A 20,076-nucleotide genomic window follows, 5' to 3' on the forward strand; every position below is an offset into this window, starting at 1 on the left:
GTTTTGCATAATATTATAATAATATATTGACGGTGAATCCAAGAAGCACGCAGACGTAAAAAATCACCTGCCCCTTCCGGTCCCGGACTTACAGTCTGCGCGACCACGTGACCCGGTGCGTGTAGCAAATTCTCGCGAACTAGTACTCACTCTTCCCCCCCACCAGAAATAGCGTCCATTGCCAAGGTGGAGGAACTCGCTTTAATTGGCCGTCCCCGTGGCTTAACAATTAATGTAAAGCATCTAACGTGAAAGAAAATAAAAAAACGTTATCTGTTGCACGTTAACACCGGTCACCTCTCTCTGTCACTCTTCCTCTCACGCTGAACGACCCGGCTCCGGCCATCTGTACACCCGGCAAACACAGTTATTCTAGTGCTGTGTTGTTCCGAAGACTTCAGTGCCGGTAGTCGCATGTTATCGCCGACGCTGGTCGTACCACCGCCGACCAACACGCCGCGCCGCGAGTCGTGTATAGTGTCAATATTATAATAATAATTATTATTATTACCTATATAGTAAACCCGTGGTAATAACAACAAACGCGATTTGGTGAAAATACTTCGTATAGTGTACGCACGTACCAACAGACTTAAATTTCACAAAAAAAAAAAAAAGGTACGTTCTATGATATTGTTTATAGTGAGTAACTATAACCTATCTACTTATTTATTACAAAATCACCTAAGAAAATTTAACACTTCAACGCAATAAAGTAAATATATCTCGATATTAATTTATTTCATTCCAAGCTGGAACAGTATAAACTTTGTGTTCGTTGTCGTTTAGATTCATTTCTTTGATTTACCTATTGAAAAGTCTTTTCCAATAAATAAATTTTCAATCGTGAAAAAAGCGATTCGTCTTTGTCGCCTAATTCGTCCAATTTATTTTCACTGGAAAAAATACCTTAACACTTAGAGACTACGCAGTCACATATTATTTTATTTTAAAATATAATATAGAGGTGCCTTTATTATATTACGTATATAAATGCACAGAACCATATTTTCATACCTATGTAAGATTTACTCAACAATTCGCTTAAATTATAAATACCTATTTCACAATCAGTTCTATATAATATGTAATATGTATCGAAAGAAAAAGTATAATGAAAGCACTTCCTACTAGTCGATTTTGATATGCTAGTCATAACTCATAGCGAACCTATAACTTTCCAATTCAAATTAAACGAATTAAAAGAACAAAATTTTGTTATATAAACAGAGAGTTGTACCTTATAACATTGGTAATATACTGAACTAATAAATTGATTAACATTGTTAGTTATTGTTTTTTTTTTTTTTTTTTATTGAGTATTGTTAAAATAGCAAAAATTGATTTAATTAAAAACAGTTATGATTGCATAAATTATTCGTTACGCTTAAAATGACTCTAGACTGAAATTTACTGGATCCGTCACTTGACGGTTATATAAAAAAAAAACCTTGGTTCGTATTTCCACCACAGTGGGTTTTAGACGAAAATTATAATAAAATCATTATGATCAAATCAAAAACCGAAATCTTAATCTGTAATTACGTGGTACGTGACTAAATATTTTAAATAATTTATTAATATTATTATTCTAAATTATTTGTATTGTTTCATAAAGTTTTTTTTATCTATATCGCCTGTTGAGAAAGATGTAGATAGCAAGCAATCGTCAGTGTAGCTTTTTAAGGAAACAAATGAGAAAGTCAAAGATAAAACATCCGAACCTAAGGTTGCCCGAAACTTTATCACTTATGAGCACTCTTTTTTTAATAAAAAATTACAAAACTAACTGAAAAAAAATGAAAAGGAAAACCCATCATCGTAGAACCAAATCATTTTAGATTATATTATACCAATATTTAATCTATTTTATACATTTTCAGTTTTAAATAATATGGAGTTCTTAATCAACATCTTTTAAAAGTAAAATAAAAAGTAATTGTTAATTTTGATTAATAATGTAAAATGTTCAAAATATGAATTCAATTTAAAATTTAATTAATTTTATTGAATTATTCTATTAATATTTTAAACAGTTGTATTCTATAGTAGGTAGCTAATTTAATCGTATGAACTTATTTTTAAGTATCTACTTAATATACCTACCAATGAATAATAATTCTAAACAACTATTTGTTTATACCTACGTTTCATTTCAAAAAGTTATTGTAAACTGTAAATCTTAAACATAAGTTTATATATAATATATGACGTCATGTACCTTTATACATTTGTTTTTAAACTTAAAACGATATCGGATATTCATAAGTTAATATTATAAACATACATTTTACTGCAGTTTGATATTTCATATAAAGACACCAGTTCAATAATAAATTGTTGGAACGAAATCGAGTCGCTCATTTAAAAAAAGAATTAATAAACTAAAATACGTTCCAAAAACGAGTTTTGATATTAAAACGTTATCATACGCTGAAATAGCATTATACAATAATTGATATTGAACTCAAATGTTGAATATTTAAAAAATTAAAAATATCTCATTCGATTGAAATTTAGGCCATTGCACACGTGTCTATACACAGTGCACACGTTCGTGATCATATTATTATTTTGTTTATCCAACGGTGGACTTATTGTCAGTTTCATCTCAGCGAGTCCGTCGTTACACTTATATAGGCACGTGAAGGTTGCCTCGGCCTCGGTATCAGCTATATATATAACATGGTATGCACCACGTCCAACCCTTCGATGTATAGTGGGTCCGTCTGAAACTATTGGCAAATGAGCGACGCACAATACATAGGTACACGCAGTGGCGTATATAGGGGGGAGGCTCCCTAGGCCAGGGCCCATAGTGAAATTGCAGGTTCAATTAAAGCATTGCATGTATATTTACACTGTTTACAGTTTTTCACTATGATTAAGTTAGCCGGTTGATTAAAATCGTTTTTGAGGAATCAACAAGAAAATGTTATTTTGTCATTTCTTGCTTTGATGACTTATTGACTTTGATGTTAAATTCATAGTAAGATAACAGTAAAATATATAAATGACACTGTCCGTATTTTTAAAAAAAGAACTAAAAAATTAATTTTACATAGTAATTATAAAATCGAATTGCACAATTTTTATTTCTAATGTTTATAATGTCATAGTTATAACCATATACCCACCAGCTCCCTAAAAAATGTATAATTATGGCTATGTTAGTCGTGCTATACTTGTCTAGTGATAACGATAAATTGGCCCATAGTGAATATAATTCGTATATACGCCACTGGGTACACGTATTACGCTATAATATATTATCATTCGGCGATAACCGAGGCGAAAACGGTTCTTCTTTCGCGAGTTCTATATCGAGACGGAATAATATAATATATTTTACTTTTACCGGATTCCGGTCGGTATAATATAATGCGGACTACCTACGCAGCAGTGTCAACGGCAGCGATGAATCGGGCGTGGCGTAAGTTATCACGTCTTTTATAATCTTATCGACAATAATGTACGAACGCTGTTTTTTTTCTGTATACATATATATATGCGATAGGTACCTAACAAATAGAAAAAAATGTGAGCGCACCGTACAATAAACCGTGTGACGTTATATATTATTGTACATTTGCTGTATCTATAAAATATGTACCGATGAAAAGTATCTTTTGGATAGATTTGAGCGGAATATCGTGGTTTCGCCGTCAACGTCGCGGCGTAAGTTTGGGACCGACCGAGTGGCACGACGGAGACAGCCACGACTATATAGTATATATATGTGTGTGTGTGTGTGTGTGTGTGTTCATAAATCATTGTCTACTTCAGACATCCGCGACTGCCACCCCCGCTGCCACCACGGCCTTTACTACCGACCCCACGGTCGTGTTGATCTCATTAACAGCTTATACCTAACGTGCGCACGAGCATCGTTCCCTATAATATAATAATATATAACTACTTCTTTCACCAAAAAACACGTCCGCGTTTGACGACATATCCGAAATTTCGGTTGACCTGGCATAATATAATAATAATAAAGGTACTTGTCACCGTATGTAATATTATTATTATTATTTTCATACCTGTTAGAGATTTCCACAAACTCGTGATCGGTTTGTTAACGAAGTTCCGGCCGGGAAAACGCACATTGTCCATATAGTTACAAATATTACAATATAATGTGATTCACCAAGCACGCAACATCCATGTTGACCTTTAATAATATTATCTGGGTATGCATTTATTAAATTCTTGGCATTTTTGAAATTTGTCTGCACACGTAAACATAACATATTTAGATACTTGCATTTATAATATTTCATTTAAAGATTGTGGCCTGTGTTAATAATATTTTTTATTATTATATACAACAATATTTTTAGATATTTGGATTTGTTTATATACGGTATAAACTTTATACCATTTGCGTATAGTATCATTATATAGTGATCCAATTTTTTTTTCAATTAGGATAAGTAACCCTTTTTAACTGTACATTTTTGATCAGATGATTTCATTTTAGAACTTTGGTTCATCTAAATTGAAATTTGAACGAAAAGTTTTTAATTTATTTAACTTTGTATAGTTAATTGTTCATGATTAGGTTCAGAAAATATGGAGTCTATGATAATTATTTAAATACTTATTAGTTAGTATTGATCGGTTAAAATGTTTATGATTTTTAACCATTTTCTTGGTATAATTATTATTAGTAGGTATATATTTACTGAACCGAATATTAAATTAATTGTACGTATTATGTAAAAAAAAACCATTATAAAAATCTAACATCTTAACTCTAACATGTTACATAGGACATGTTATAGACACGTAATTATAACGGATCGAATAAATTACTGCTTAGTAGTGAGTAGGTACTATAGTGTATAGTATTATAACCCAGATTATTCATTGCTGATTTTATACGCATCGACTTTTTCAAAGAAAATTCTGATCTTAACAATTTATAGGTAGTAAAATAGTGGTAAAATAAATAGTGGTAAAAAGAGTAAATAAATCACTACAGGGCACTCTTTTAATAGTATAAAAATCTAAGTATCAATAGCAATATGGTCATTATGTACTCATACTGAACATTTAAAAATATCAGTATTATTTTTAATGTATTATTAAACAAAAAAATTGGTGAGCATAGAAAGTGAATACAATAATATACAATTGTGAATTGATACGTATAACGGTGACTAGAATAAAAAAAACAAAATAATAAACATATTTGCAGGTCACTGGTCAACGTATGCATAAGACATAACATTATAATATTATAATATACATTATATTATACAAATACCGTTATAACACGTGAACCCGTATTGAATACGAAACTCAACCACGGATGGAGGAGGAAGTGATTACAATTTAATATTGTTTAATGTAACTCTGAATACAGAATTATGCTTCCGACGTTATATTTATTAAGCATTAATAAACTTCTTGAATTTTTATATTTTAACATTAATATTTTTTGCATTCTGACCTCGTAATTTTAATGTATAAGTTTTACAATGGGGTGTTTGTATTAGTACTTCATCAGTTCATCACCTTAAACAAAACGTACACATAAACGAAAATATTTATGTAATACTAGTTTTTAACAACATCGGGGTTCTGTAATTTTGTAGTTTTGTAATCAAAATTTATTAAACTATTGTAATTCAAATATGATTGATCTTAGGTATTTGAAATATCCAAAATGTAACTAATTATTTTACCATTTTCTAGAAATTTTCTAAACAATTTTCGAAATATTTTGGCTTTTTTTTGTAATATAAAAATCTTTACATCTCTACAGTTTAACACAAAAATATAATTTATCAAAATCATAAGAATTTACAAATTATTTTGTAGTAAATTATAAAAATGTATGACATTTTTAATTCAATACCAACGACTTGGAGATACCTCATAAATTTTTCTCACACAAACTAAGAAGTAAAAATAAAAGTTTAAAAGATAGCAACATCAAATTTTTTTTAAGTAAAAAAGTTAATGACATCGGATATTCACACGTCACATTTCACACAAGTAAAATAACGATTTCTCCTCAAACAATTGTTGATACTTTGTAATTTTTTTGTTATAAATATTTATTATTAATATTTCGTACCGTCTTTATCGACGTGCTAATTTCACTGAAGTTTTGACACATATACGTTTCGTTTACACAAAATGCGATCCATGTTCAATCTCACCGGAATCCACTACGATCCGGTCACACGCGCGCAACGCACCGACGACAGTTGAATCAAAATAACACTATACCAAGTTCCTACTTTACATTAACACAAGAAACGGTATAAATTAGGGATATTATACATCGGGTTTACGAATAAATAACACATAATATAATACATAATAATAATACAATATATATTATACATAATACATGTATACGGCAGGGTGAATGTTTCAGCACAAACTAGACGATCCATATTAGAAATCATTTTTTGTTTTTTTTTTAATTGTAAGCTCAATAATTACTAATAAACATAGAAAAATGCATACTTGTTAAAAAATACTTTTCAAATAGGTAAATACTATATACTTGAATGAAAAAGTATTTAAATTTCAAATATTATATTATATATTGCAATACCTAAATATTTAAACACAAAATATACTTTTTATACGTATATTACTGTCGAAGAGCTCTTCAAGAACGGTATTACTTAATTTTTTTTTTTATATAAATGCTTACAAAATATAATAATTTAATATATATATTTTTTTTTTTATTGAGTTAAAATGTAAATATAAAATATAGTGTGTTCATATAGATACGTTTTATGTTTTAACAAATACAAAAACTATTCTCTTGGTTTTTTTTTAAAAAAAATATTGTGTAGGGTTCACGATAAAATAATCACTCTGTATATGTACTTATTATATCTCATATTATCGAATAACTACATCCTATCCACATAGGTACAGTATAAATTACAATATATTGATATACTTATAACTTATAAGTAAAATTTTGCATATTTTTTGCATATTTATGATATGAATCTGCATATTTTATAGATTTTTAATGCATATAAATCCGGGCCCTACTTATAAGCTATTAATATATAACAAAATAAATCAATAAAAACATTATTTTAAAAACACAAAAGTAATCAATAAAAAGTAGATAACCGCTCTGCTGTACAGTAGGAGTCGAGTGTGCGAGCATGCCTCGTAATTGAGGCACTATAGTGGATGTGTTTTAATAATACTATTAAAATTTTAACAAATATTCATATTGTTTTTAGTTTTTCCTAATTATTTTAAAATAAACTGAGAATTTTTTTATTTCGACCTCCAAAAAGTACCATCCACATCCAATTTGCTACAAGAAAAATCTTTTAAAGTTCATGATCAGGTCATTTATTCTACTATAAAAAAGTGTTATCAGATACATAACAGCATACTTCATTGTAAAATATGGTAATTTTATTATGTACACGTTTTCATTTCGGATTGATGACCGATGCAACATGTCAGAGGTTTAAATTTTTTAATGCACGTTAAAAAAACAACATACAATTTTTCAGGTTATTTAAAAACTTTAAAGGAAGTCCATTTGTATGAAATACCCTTTCACCTTCCCATATTTACTTTATATAATATAGTTAATTTCCTATTATAGTACTAAATAACTTTTACTTGAATAAATAGCCTATTAAATGATTATGCACTTCTTAAAACGAAAGATAACACTCTACAAGGACATACCTATATAATAACCTATAGGTATTCGTATTTATACAATTTACAGTTAAAACAAATTACTTATTTACCTTTAATGGTACCTACATTAAATAAACACAAGTATTTATCAGGTAAGATAGTAAGTATAATAAAATAATTTTCTAGAATTTACAATAAAAAAAAATTTAAGCATTCCATTTTAAAATTTCACGTTTCTGAAAAAAGCTATAAAAAAATGATAAATGTTATATAATTCATGAAATGACAAAAATTACACGAATCTGATATATTTACCAATCAATCTAAAGTAAATATGCAAATCACTGAACTGTTGGTCCCAAATTATAACGTTATATGCAAATAGATACAACTAGAATTGGCTAGTATTTCAATGACTTCGTTAAAATGCAACCCAATTTACAATTGACACGAGATTTAAGTTAACTGATCGAGTAGCTATTATTTTGTAAATTACTTTAACAATGTAATCAAATTAATAATACATTTGTTCATGAACAATATCAAAAACAATAGTCACTACGCTCATTTCAGAATCTTTTTTTTTTAATACAATTTTGTATTGATGAATATATTCTGAAAATAATAGAATGTTGTCTAGTGCCATACTGAATACCAGTTACACAAAAATATATTATCCTGTATATTATATGAGATCCTGTATGAGATGCACTTTTTAAAATTGTATTTATTTCGTCATCGATTGACTATTGACTCAAGTAAACAATAACGACTGACGTTTGTATATAGGAGTTTAGATAGCCCACGTAGTATATACGATTTATATTATATTCAGTGGTGATCACTACCACTGTCCACTGCAGTCTACGGATTATAATAATTATTTCTATTAGGTACTATTCTTCGGATGATTTGCAGTCGATTAATCCATTAACGAATGAATTATTATTCAAAACGATGAAAACAATAAAATACAATTAATAATGTCACGGTTATTTATTTTCAAGTTCGATATGTCGACTCCACACTATAAATTATATTGCTATCGGTTTCACGCATATTAATGAGGCCATACTAATGAAAATTATATTTTATATTTTATAAGCAATTACATTTTCTCCTACTCTGATATCTCCCTCTAAACGGTTTGACTGAAATTATGCAGTGATACTCTGAGGTTACTCCGCGTACTATATGCTATTTAAAAAAACATAGTTAATAATAATTTAATAAAATGCTATAAATGTACTTATATTTTCAAATATGTTTTGGTTTTTCACGTCATAAAAATTAGTGGTTATAAATCGTTATTTTTCTCTTGGCTGTTCACGGAAGAAAATATAAAGATGTATAATGGGTAAATATATTTTAATTGTATTTATTGATTATATGAAATACTATATAGTAATAGGAGTCGTCACTTATCACTTCATCTATTGATAATATTATGTATTTTGTCTTTACAAAAAAAAATCTTTAATTCAGTAATTTATATCATTAAAAATACAATTTTATCCTCGCTGTTCACATTTTTTATCAACTCATTTTTGTGAATCATTTGTGGGACACCTACTGACGTTTTTTGGTTGGTAATGATTAATGGCACCAGAACATATTTTTACTACTCTTGCTATACTGTTTTTTATTTATTATTTTTGTAGATCGATATAGTCAATTTACTTGCTTTTACTTTTTGTAAGACCTCAGACATAGCGATGCACATTTATCATAATGTCGTGTAGTACCTACATACAGCTGGTAGCTTAAAAGATTTTTAACACGTTTACAATAATTGATAGAAAAGAAAATATGTTAATATTATATGATACACGGACGTTATATATAATTTATTAGGAAATAATTTACTCTCATGTTTTGATTTCCTCAAATCATAACTAGGCATAATATTGTTCAAATTCAAACTTCGAAGAAAATATTGTTATTAAATTGTACGTCAGTACGTAGATATAATACCGTAACTTAAATATTTTATTTCAAACATGTTTTATTAAATAATTGTTTGCTTACTTAACTCGTATAGCAAAAAAAATGTTTCTCTATCTCCAAGCACATGAAATTGCTTAAGAATATAACATATAACACAATTTTAACTTCTAACGAGTCGAGTCAAGTGAGTAAGCCTAAAATAAAATAATTAATTTGAAATTAAAATAATTTCATTACTTAGCTTACAAACCACGTGGCAGTCGTGGTGATTGGTAAGTACGAATAATCAGAATCAAAATTATTAAGACTAAAATAATATGATAAATACTTGTACACGCTAGTAAACCAAAAATCCCAAAAACGGATGTCTACGTCGTTAAAAATTCGACACCGGAATGCACAATTATTAAAAAAACATAAAATAGACGATTGGTGTAATGTATTTAAATGAGATGGAATACGTCAGTCAAAAATATTCAACTGGGTTTTTAAATACCTCAGTTAACTGACTTCTGATTGACATTTCATCAAATCCCCTGATAATTTATTGTTTCATTGAAATGACCAACTATTTACATAACTACTGACACCGTAAATTCAATTGTAAACGTAATCATTGTTTGAATCATTGTTCCATTTCAATATAATATAGAAGGATATTTATATGTTTTTGTTTTTTTAATCATAAATGCCTATTACAGATTTTATATAATATCCTAGTGTGAAAAAAATGCTATTTTATACAATAATAATACTTATTGACTTTTAATATGTAGGTAAAGTAATTTTATTTTTATTGAAAATTTTTTTTTTTCTTAGCAATACTGAATTTGTATTATCAGCCGCATTTAGCTATTAGTTTTTTAGTGTATAAAAACAGGTTGAAAAAAATATGCAATCTACCCACGCTATTTTCCATTAGTTTATTTTAAAATATATTCATATATTTAATTTTATTATAAATACCAAAGAAATAATATTTTATAACAACCTTATCATTTTTTAATTTTCTATTAATTTATGTATAATTTTATATTGGTTTTAAAAAAGAGTTTCATATTATACAAACAATTTAATAGAGCGATACTTGTTCAAATAAAAACATTTTGACCCTCTTGAATTTTAGATTTGTTATTATTAAAATATATACCTAGTCATACAAATATGTTTAACTCTTAATTCGGAGAAGTTATTATGTGTCCACCCGCACGGCTATGCTGAGTTAAAATAATGCTTCTACAAAACGTAAAAACTAAGCTCCTTACGTACAAATTACTTCAGAAACCCATATGGATTATTTGTACGGCATATCGTTTCGGGTACATGCAATACAAATCAGTAATCATAATATACCTAATTGTAGTCACATAAATTAAATAATTCTTAGATAAACTTCTTATTAAATATCTGAGAGACCCTGCTTAATGTAAATAACGTCACACACGATACACAATGAAAACTTTTGTTGAAAAATCAAAATATACATATTAACATATATGAAAAATTTGATTGTAAATTCAAAAATCGTAAAAAGTACTTATAATTGCCAATTTGCTCTCTAAAGTATACATATAAGCTATAATGCAGTCAAATAAAATCCATTACATTTACCTCCCCCCACCTGATGACTGATATTTTAGAAATACTATACTGGCAAAGACACTTTTTAGCTTGGAAAATTCCTATAACATATTATAGAATCACTGAATAAAGTGTAGTTTAAAAAAATAAGTCGATGAATCTATAAATTTATAAATCTTATAGTTTTGACGTTGTGGCGTAAGCTTGATTCTAGATAATTTATGTACACATTAAAGATACTAAATTTACTTATTTTTCTTTAGCAAATCAACATTTTACGTGTCATAAATATGTATATATTTTTCGGCCAGTTATTTTATATACATTTTATATGTTTTTCTCTGTACATGTGCATATTGCATTAATTTATTGTGAAATATTCATCAATTTTATTTTAATATTAATTCTTGTAATACAAGTATTACGAGTATGCTGTTGAAAATACTTTGATTTTATTTACTATTCGTTTACACACGCATTGTAAAACATTATAATGTCACTTAATAATAATTGCCCTTTTGAGTAACAATACTTAATACGCGATTTCATATATAGACATTGACAAAAGTGTCGTTGAATGTATTAATATTTAATATTTGTGCATTAGGTAGGTACCTATAATACATTTGTATGGCGGTTAAAATGGTTAATATGATTATGAAAATATAAATCCATCTTTGGTTTTTTTACTCTGGTGTCCTTAAAATAATAATATTAAATGTGTAATAGGTAGCCCATTTCATTGTTATTTACTTTTTTTTTATCACAACCATAATGAAGTACACAATATATCTACATATAAATATCACTGGACGGGATAGTGAGAGGGTCAGTTCTTTGGTTGTACAACTGATTATTTTAAGGCAAAATTGAATTGGAAATAAATAACTATAAAATAAAATATTTATTAAAAAATATAACCATTTATGAATGGCTTATGGTGTCAAGGTTAGGTTAATAAGATGGTGATTTTTCAATTTTCATTCCATTTTTTTCTGTGTCAAAATTATTATCCATAACACGACAATACGATTAGTTCAAGGATTAAAAGCAAATCACAAGGAATTCATGAAATTAATTTACAAATTAAAATAATAATAGCTTAGCAATACATAAATATTCAAAATACAAACATATCTATCTATAGGGGTTATAAATCTAAACAATGACGTACTATAATAATATAGTGCTTACAGAAACAGGAGCCACGACCAAACGATTTTTCATTTATTATAAAACTCTGCTGATTAATGTAAATAATAAATATTATATAATCTATATTGAACCTCAATTATGATATAAATTATCAAATAGGTATCTTATAAATAATTATTCACCTGGTAAATGCGACTCATTGAAGTACATCTTCTCCATAATTGCTTTATTTTCGTTTAATCTAGAACATATAATCGAATATTAAGTAGGTAGGTAGGTTATACATTATATGAAAAAAAAAAATACTTCTAATGATTTATCAAAAGTAAATTGATTTATATTATATACTATATAGCTATATAAATATTGAATATATAATAATTAATATACATTACAGTGATAACAATATTATTAAGTGTTTATAAATATTTTTATCACGTGGTAAAATATGTGATGTTATTAATTTATTGTTTATTAACAAAAACGCCATATATTCCTATAAAAAATATTATATAATATACATGCTGACATTACAAATAATAATAATATTGATTTTTACAGTAATATTCAATGATACGTATGTACAGAAATATAATTATGATTTTATTCTTTATAGCTACAATATTATGCAAAAAATTCATGGACAAAATAGTCTAATAATCTTTCACTCTCCTCGACCGTAAATTGAAATATATAATGATACTGCATAAAACAGTTCTTAACCTTCGTAACTAAAGTGAGACCAATTGAATGGACATAATTATCATAGATCACAGACTGCAAGGTTATTATTATTCTCAAAAATGGGTTGAGAGGTCTTATCAAAATAATTCTTTGTTTGAAGGTTTAAAAATAATAACCATAAAACGTATATTTTTTTTTTCGTAAAAAAATCTTCTTGTATGTAACTGATGGATCAGTTATAACTTACATGGCATAATATAAAAATATAACCGTTGTGATGCAATACATTTATAATTTGAGTAAGCAGGTGTGTGGAGCACCTAAAATTATGTTGTCAAACATAAACATGCGGTACCTACTACATAGTGAAAAATAAAAATATAAATAAATATGTTATGCAGAATGATTCACGCTTGTTTATTGCCTCCCTTTTTTTCTTTTATAACACAGTTATTAAAAATCTGATTTTTGAAATTTTGAAATTTACTTAAATAAGACCATATTTTTTGAGAAATGGTGATGTATCTATGGGAGTTATGATGATTAGAAAACTAAAATAATTAATATTAATTTATCAACATTATATATTTTGTAAAAATTGTAAATTGTCCGAGTATAAAAAATATTAGGTTCGGTATTAAAATTATTTTATATTTTTTAAAACCATTTTTAAAGAATACAGTCCTTAGTATATACCTTTCATTAATTCTGAAACCACTTGTAAGAAATTTGATTTAGATACCTACGTCATTTTTTTCTGAATAATAAAATAAAAAAATGAATAATGGGTTCTCAATTGAAAAATAGACCACAGGAGACTTCTTAAATGGTACAAAAAATATGAAGTATTTGGTATAACTTTATGATTTTAAATTATCAATAATCAAAGATAAATTAAACAGAAAACACATTTTTTTATTTGTAAAAATAATTTATAATTTTTTTGATCACTTATATTTTCAATATAAAACCAAGTACAAATAAAAATAAATAAATAAGCAATTTGATCAAATAAACTACTTTTTATTAACTAAAAATAATTTATATCAAGACTGTATTGAGATATATTTAATAATAATGAATAATGATTTATTGGTAGGTAGGTACCTACTTAAGATATTAAACCCACGCACATACGTTTTTTTAGCTATAAGTTTTACTTTAAAAAAATAAGTAACGAGACGACTAAGTCGACTAACCCTATAATAACATAATATTAAATACATAATATTGATTGAGCTGATTATTGTTCGATGGCTAATGATGAATGATGGCCGTAAATAATTGTTGACACATTTTACTACAGAAAAAGGCTTATTCCCACTCGCATCATAATATGCATATTTGCATACAAACCAATATTTTTTTTAGGTAATTTCAACATTAAGGAAGGTTGTGTTAAAAAAACACATAATTATTGAGGTTATAATTCATATTTTTTTTCATAGTAAGTAAAAATATTTTTATTTAATTAATTATTTCATCATCATATCTTCAGCTCTATGAAAACTAATGAAAAAATGAAATGAATTAATCACCGGTAAATTGACAATTAGAATAAAATAAATATAGACATTGCTGAGTGATAGAGATCTTCCGGCACTGCTAATAAAAAGGCTGAACTTATTCTAAATTGATTATGATTTATGAGTTATGAGCTATGACTAACACAGATACGAGCTAGTCATGAAACAAACGAATTAAAAACTTCGTTAATCTGAAAGAAATTGTTATCTGCAGAAGTCTTCGGGACACAATTAGTGCGGGTCCTTATGTAAAGAAATAAACAATACCATTGTGATCGTTAGACCGTAAATTATTAGGAAGATTAAAATCATAACAGAAAATAAACATATGATTAACACAAATGGAAAGAAAATCAACTACAGTAATAATAATAATTTACGTTTCGTAGGACAAATAAGGATGGTTAAGGGGCAAGTATACACTATACAGCCACTAACTAGACATTTTTTTTCATTAAAAATAAATGCTTAATACTTAACTACACTAACACCAGAAATGAATTGAGCAGGTATGCTAAAAAGGACCCCCACCACCTTTAGAATAGGAAGCTTGTACGATGTAGCAATTTTCTAACACATAGAAAAATATTTTAATCACTTAAACTTAATTATACATCGACTATTTATTTGTTAAGCCATATTTAAGATAACATTATTTGAATATATAATTGAAATAAGCAATATTATGTTTAAAATTATTTAGGTTTGTCCTGCCTGAGAGCTCAGCAGTTTTTGTAAAAATCAAACGATACATTATTAAATATAGGTATCTATTAACATTATAATAATAATATTATTAAACAATAATATAACATTTATATTATTTACAAGACAATTGAAGGGTCTAGTGCAATATCACCATGGCCGATATTAAATTTTTCTTGACATCGTGGCTGATACACTTCTTTACAAGCTAAGAAAATATATTGAAACATCTAATGACCCAGTTCAGTGAAGTATTTAGGTTTTATCATGGGGGGGGAGATATTATTTTATTAAGTAGGCCCACTTTTAAAGCTAGATGTCTTAAGTTAGGACTCCGACAATTTCGCATATTATATACAGCCCTAGATTGATCCCCTTGATCCCCCCCCCGTAAATAAGCCACTGACCCAGTCGTCGTTGACAATATATATCACGTTGATATACGCCGTTGAAATTTATGAATTTCAATTTCAGACATAGGTACCTATCAATCACTGTATTAGATGTAATAACCGACCAGCAATCATGAGTAAACATTACAGGTTTCTAACGAAAAAACTAATACCTAACAAAGAGGCAATACAGTGCCTTAGGTGGCTTGGGTCCAAATACACACAGTCAGTAATCAGCAGCTGACTAAAATACCTGTGTTTTTGGGAACAGATAGACAGACAGTAATTAGTAATTAGTAATTACTTATACAGTTACATGATGTGGGCATGTGCCACAGTAAACCAAAGACAAAGAAACCGATAACTAGCGTACAGTGACAATACAAATAAATTTATTAGGCAACAAAGTCCAATATGATTGAAAAACACAATAATACTATAACAGTAGAAAAAAACACATATTGAATGATTAATAGTATAACGGTAACAATAAAGCTTCTTACAACTATCGGTCAATAACTGAAAACCTGATTTTTAATGGTCTCACTGGTGACTAATTAAGGATTCATTTCAAGAATAATTAATTACTCCATTATAATAAATAAAAAAATAAAAATTGTTAGGCGGAACAACAATAATAATAATAGGTGGAAAGGTAAACAGTGGATCTTTACATTTAATTGTGTACAGCGTGTCAACGAATAATAATTTATGTGCACAATGCATACATAATAGGTATGTACTTGTGTGAAATAATTATTAAATAAATTGCCATTGCTTGATATATGATACAATTTAAAATTGCACCATACCATTTATACTCATCATAAACAAATAACAAAAAAGTTATCTACAAAAATGTCTGAATCAATAATGATGATGCAGTTGTAGTACCCTAATTCGGTTTATCGTCATATTTTACACATACCGGTACCTACTAATTTTATTACCAAAATACCAAAATAATAATTAATTGATAAAATCATACTACTAATTGATATACTAAATTATTAATTGGAATACAATTATAAAAATTAAAATATGAATAGTTTTATTTTATTCGTTAAAAACGTTTTCAATCGATGTACATTTATATATAAATGTATTCGGATGCATATTGTAATAATTCCTATCTATTGCAAAGTATAAAATGAAAAATATTGATTTTTCAATGAAATTTTAACAGTTAAAATGAATTATTTTTAATCCATAATAATATAACGGGCAGTAAGATTTAAGAAACTTTTGTTTTTTTTTTTTTTATAATCAGAAGAGATGGTTTTCTTAAACCTACGTTTAAAGGATTCAAGAATCAATTACATATGAACTTTAAGCTAATCCTTAAACCAAAAATTATTGCATCCAAAGTATATATCATTATAACATTCATCAGCTGATGTTAGTGAACCTATATTTTACTACCTTAGTACTGATTTTGGTGAAACAATTAATATATAATTATATATTGTTTTCAATATATTTTTGTTGAACTTATTTTTGTTTTGTTTGTTCTCAGGTATTCAAGTCCAAAACGTTCGTGGTTCATCGAAGAAGAAATGGGACGTAAACTGCAAGGTTCAAAGGACACATACGACATAGACAGCCTGATCTCACCTATTTATGCGATGACCACGGCCGGCGCGGGCATGAACAGTGCCGGCTGGATGGGCTACAAAGCAGTGCCCGTCGATGAACCTAAGCCTAAACGGACCCCATTGTTCCTGATTGATAATGGCCTCAGTGCTCATACACTAGATGCTATGTTACACATATTCATTATATGTTTAGTACTTTTTATTATCATCAACTGTATGTGTAAATTTGTTTGGTTATTTTTAAAATGACATTGTTTTATTAATTATTATTGTGTGTATACTGTATATAGGTATAGTCTTAAGTGCCTTGCTAAAACATTTTTAGTTTGAATATTATTTTTTTTTTTTATTATTATTGTTTATTGTGTGTTATATTTATATTTATAATAATTCATAAATCATATTTTCTTCATAAACCAAATGTATAATTTATTGACAATTATTAGATTGTATTGTAATTTTATTAATTCAATAATACAAAGACAATATTATTATATCATTGTTATTATTGTTATACAAAATAAACATGAATACCTTTGAGGTAAACATGTAGTAAACTAGTAAATATTTCTGTTCAAAATTAACTAGAAACAACGATCATAGTTCAATAAAGTTATAAACCTCATAAACACTTAAAAGTTCAAACCCAACACCAAACACTAAAGTGATTACTATAGTAACTATCAAAGTTCAACTATTTAGTATTCATTAATATCTAATTTAATGAATACTATTAAATTCATATGACAAATAAACTATAGTTATCTATCTAAATATAATATGATTTGGAAAACTAATAGTTAACTTTCCACAAAATATTTTTGGCATATAAAATAGTATAATTTATGTTTACATCAAAATATAGAATTACTAAAATAGTAAAATAGTCAGTTCTATAAATTTAATTTTATATTGTACTTTAAATTCTTCATCTTCTTAACATTGAATTTAACTTTGCAGAGCAGAGAATTTAAATAATTGCTAAGTGTTTCAAATGAATAAAACAAATTCTGAATTTACATACGTATAAAATGCGGACAAGTAATAAAAATAGATATTAAAACACATTCAATTCTAAAAGTGGTATACCCTATACATAATATTAAATAGCATGATACTAATATATAATATATATTGTTTCATTTTTTTTTCTGTTGGCTACATCAATCAACGATCACCTACATAGTAACTTTTAAAAAAAAAAAAAAAATGTATTTACCTTCAAAATCATACACGTATATTAAACATAAGTCACCATATTATGTCCTGTTTCAAACGGGAAAGTTCATACTCTGTGACGTTATCGGTTCTTCGAACAGATTACGAGACTGTAATTTATAAAATATTAATATTATTATTATTGTAGCGAATGAAGTATTTTATTATAATCGCCGCAAATCAGCATTCAGCGCCAACGCAGTAATCATCGGCTGTCTCTATTCGAGAACGTTATTTTTGGTACATTTTTGGCGTAAAAATATTATACATTTAATTTTTTTAACTGTCATCAATCATAATGAAATTATATTAACGTAAATCGTAATAACTATTTTTCATACTCAATATTCGAAACATAACATAAAACTTGACTAAAAACCATAAGGACTTTAAGGTTGGGTTAACCTAACCTAACAATAATTAATAAAATATCAAAAATGTGGCTTGATTTGGTACGATGGTTATATTATTCATTCACGAAATGTCTTCTGAGTGGAAGCACCGGCCGATATCACTAGATCCCTAACGGGTAACCACCCAGGTTTTTAGTGACAAACCCTTGCCAGTCGACACACATATACAGACATAGGTACACGTGTTCCAATTTAACCATAATGTGATTTTTACGAATTTCGTCAAAATCGAACTTTGGTCGCTTATAAAAAATCATTGTGGATTTACGCTCAAGTTTTTTTTTTAATTTCCATAACAGAAACTTAAGAGGAATCTTGTATTACATTTTCAAGTTTTTTAACAGAGGTCAATTTTTTTTATCGACATAGTTTAAAAACAACTAATAATTGCAAATTGTATATGACTACCTATAGATATCTCAACATAAGTTAAAATATATTGTCAAAAACTGATTTTGAGTTAAAATTCCCGTTTTTCCTTAATTTTTTTTGTATTTCTGAGCTCTTTAAAAACTACTGGGAATTTTAAATTTTCATCTTCCCAATGCACCAACTAGTTTTACTTTCCAACCAGAAAAGATACTTAAGTTGAAAATCTAAGCATTATTTCGATTATTTATCGTTAACACGGAAACACAAAAAAAAAGCTAAAGAATAAAACACATCATTGTAAATTATTACATTTATCGTTCCGCTCGGAATTAAAAAAAAATATATATTAAAATCAGGGATCGAAACCGTTTCAAATTTTAACGGTTACGGTTTTAGTTCTTGAGAACGGTTTTCTAAATTTTCTGGTTTTGGTTTAGGTTTTAAGACCGGTTTTTAAAATTTTTTGGTTTTGGTTTCGGTTTTAAAAAAGGTTTTTCAAATATTTTACCGGTTTAAAGAACGGTTTTAGAAAATGTTCGGTTTTGGTTTTTGGAACGGTTTTTAAAAATTTCCATTTTATTTTCCTATCTAATTACTGTAGATTCGATTTTTATTATCTATTAACTATAATAAGGGCCGAGTCTAAAGCCCTGAAATATGGCTACTTTGTATAATTATTGTACAATATAATATATACGATATAACAAATTTACGTTCAGCAGAACTAATATCGTGTTATTAACTTGAATATTTTGTACCTAATTTGGGTGCCTCGTGCCTACTTTTGCATTCAACATAATAATATGTTGCCATATTATGGTTGAGATCATTATTC

At 27.4% G+C, this 20,076-nt stretch overlaps 2 protein-coding genes across 7 annotated transcripts in view; one reads left to right on the forward strand and one right to left on the reverse strand.

Moving 5' to 3' along the window:
• The window catches only part of LOC100572872 (probable G-protein coupled receptor No18), a 120,047-nt gene that overhangs the window by 83,350 nt on the left and 16,621 nt on the right, over window positions 1-20,076 (reverse strand). Inside the window, exons 2-3 of one of the 3 annotated variants that reach the window (XM_029486594.1) lie at window positions 18,458-18,566; window positions 12,519-12,577 (exon numbers count right to left, since the gene is read on the reverse strand). In XM_029486594.1, coding sequence (XP_029342454.1) covers window positions 12,519-12,555 — 37 coding nt within the window. In that variant the 5' untranslated portion in view covers window positions 12,556-12,577; window positions 18,458-18,566. Of the gene's footprint in view, window positions 1-12,518; window positions 12,578-18,457; window positions 18,577-20,076 lie in introns of those variants that run through there. The other 2 variants (XM_029486595.1, XM_003247342.4) reach the window with 2 other exon arrangements.
• On the forward strand, window positions 300-17,867 carry LOC103310512. Of its 4 annotated transcripts, none has more exons than XM_029486598.1 (2): window positions 300-614; window positions 17,158-17,566. In XM_029486598.1, exon 2 carries the CDS (start codon window positions 17,200-17,202, stop codon window positions 17,485-17,487), a length of 288 nt encoding a protein of 95 aa, XP_029342458.1. In that variant the 5' UTR covers window positions 300-614; window positions 17,158-17,199; the 3' UTR covers window positions 17,488-17,566. The 4 variants fall into 4 exon arrangements, with proteins under 4 accessions (XP_029342458.1, XP_029342457.1, XP_029342459.1 ...); XM_029486597.1 differs by having other exon boundaries at window positions 301-618; window positions 17,160-17,732; XM_029486599.1 differs by lacking the exon at window positions 300-614 and adding an exon at window positions 3,084-3,433 and having other exon boundaries at window positions 17,160-17,566.

Source organism: Acyrthosiphon pisum, chromosome A1 (genome assembly GCF_005508785.2).
Source record: "Acyrthosiphon pisum isolate AL4f chromosome A1, pea_aphid_22Mar2018_4r6ur, whole genome shotgun sequence".
NCBI lineage: Eukaryota > Metazoa > Arthropoda > Insecta > Hemiptera > Aphididae > Acyrthosiphon > Acyrthosiphon pisum.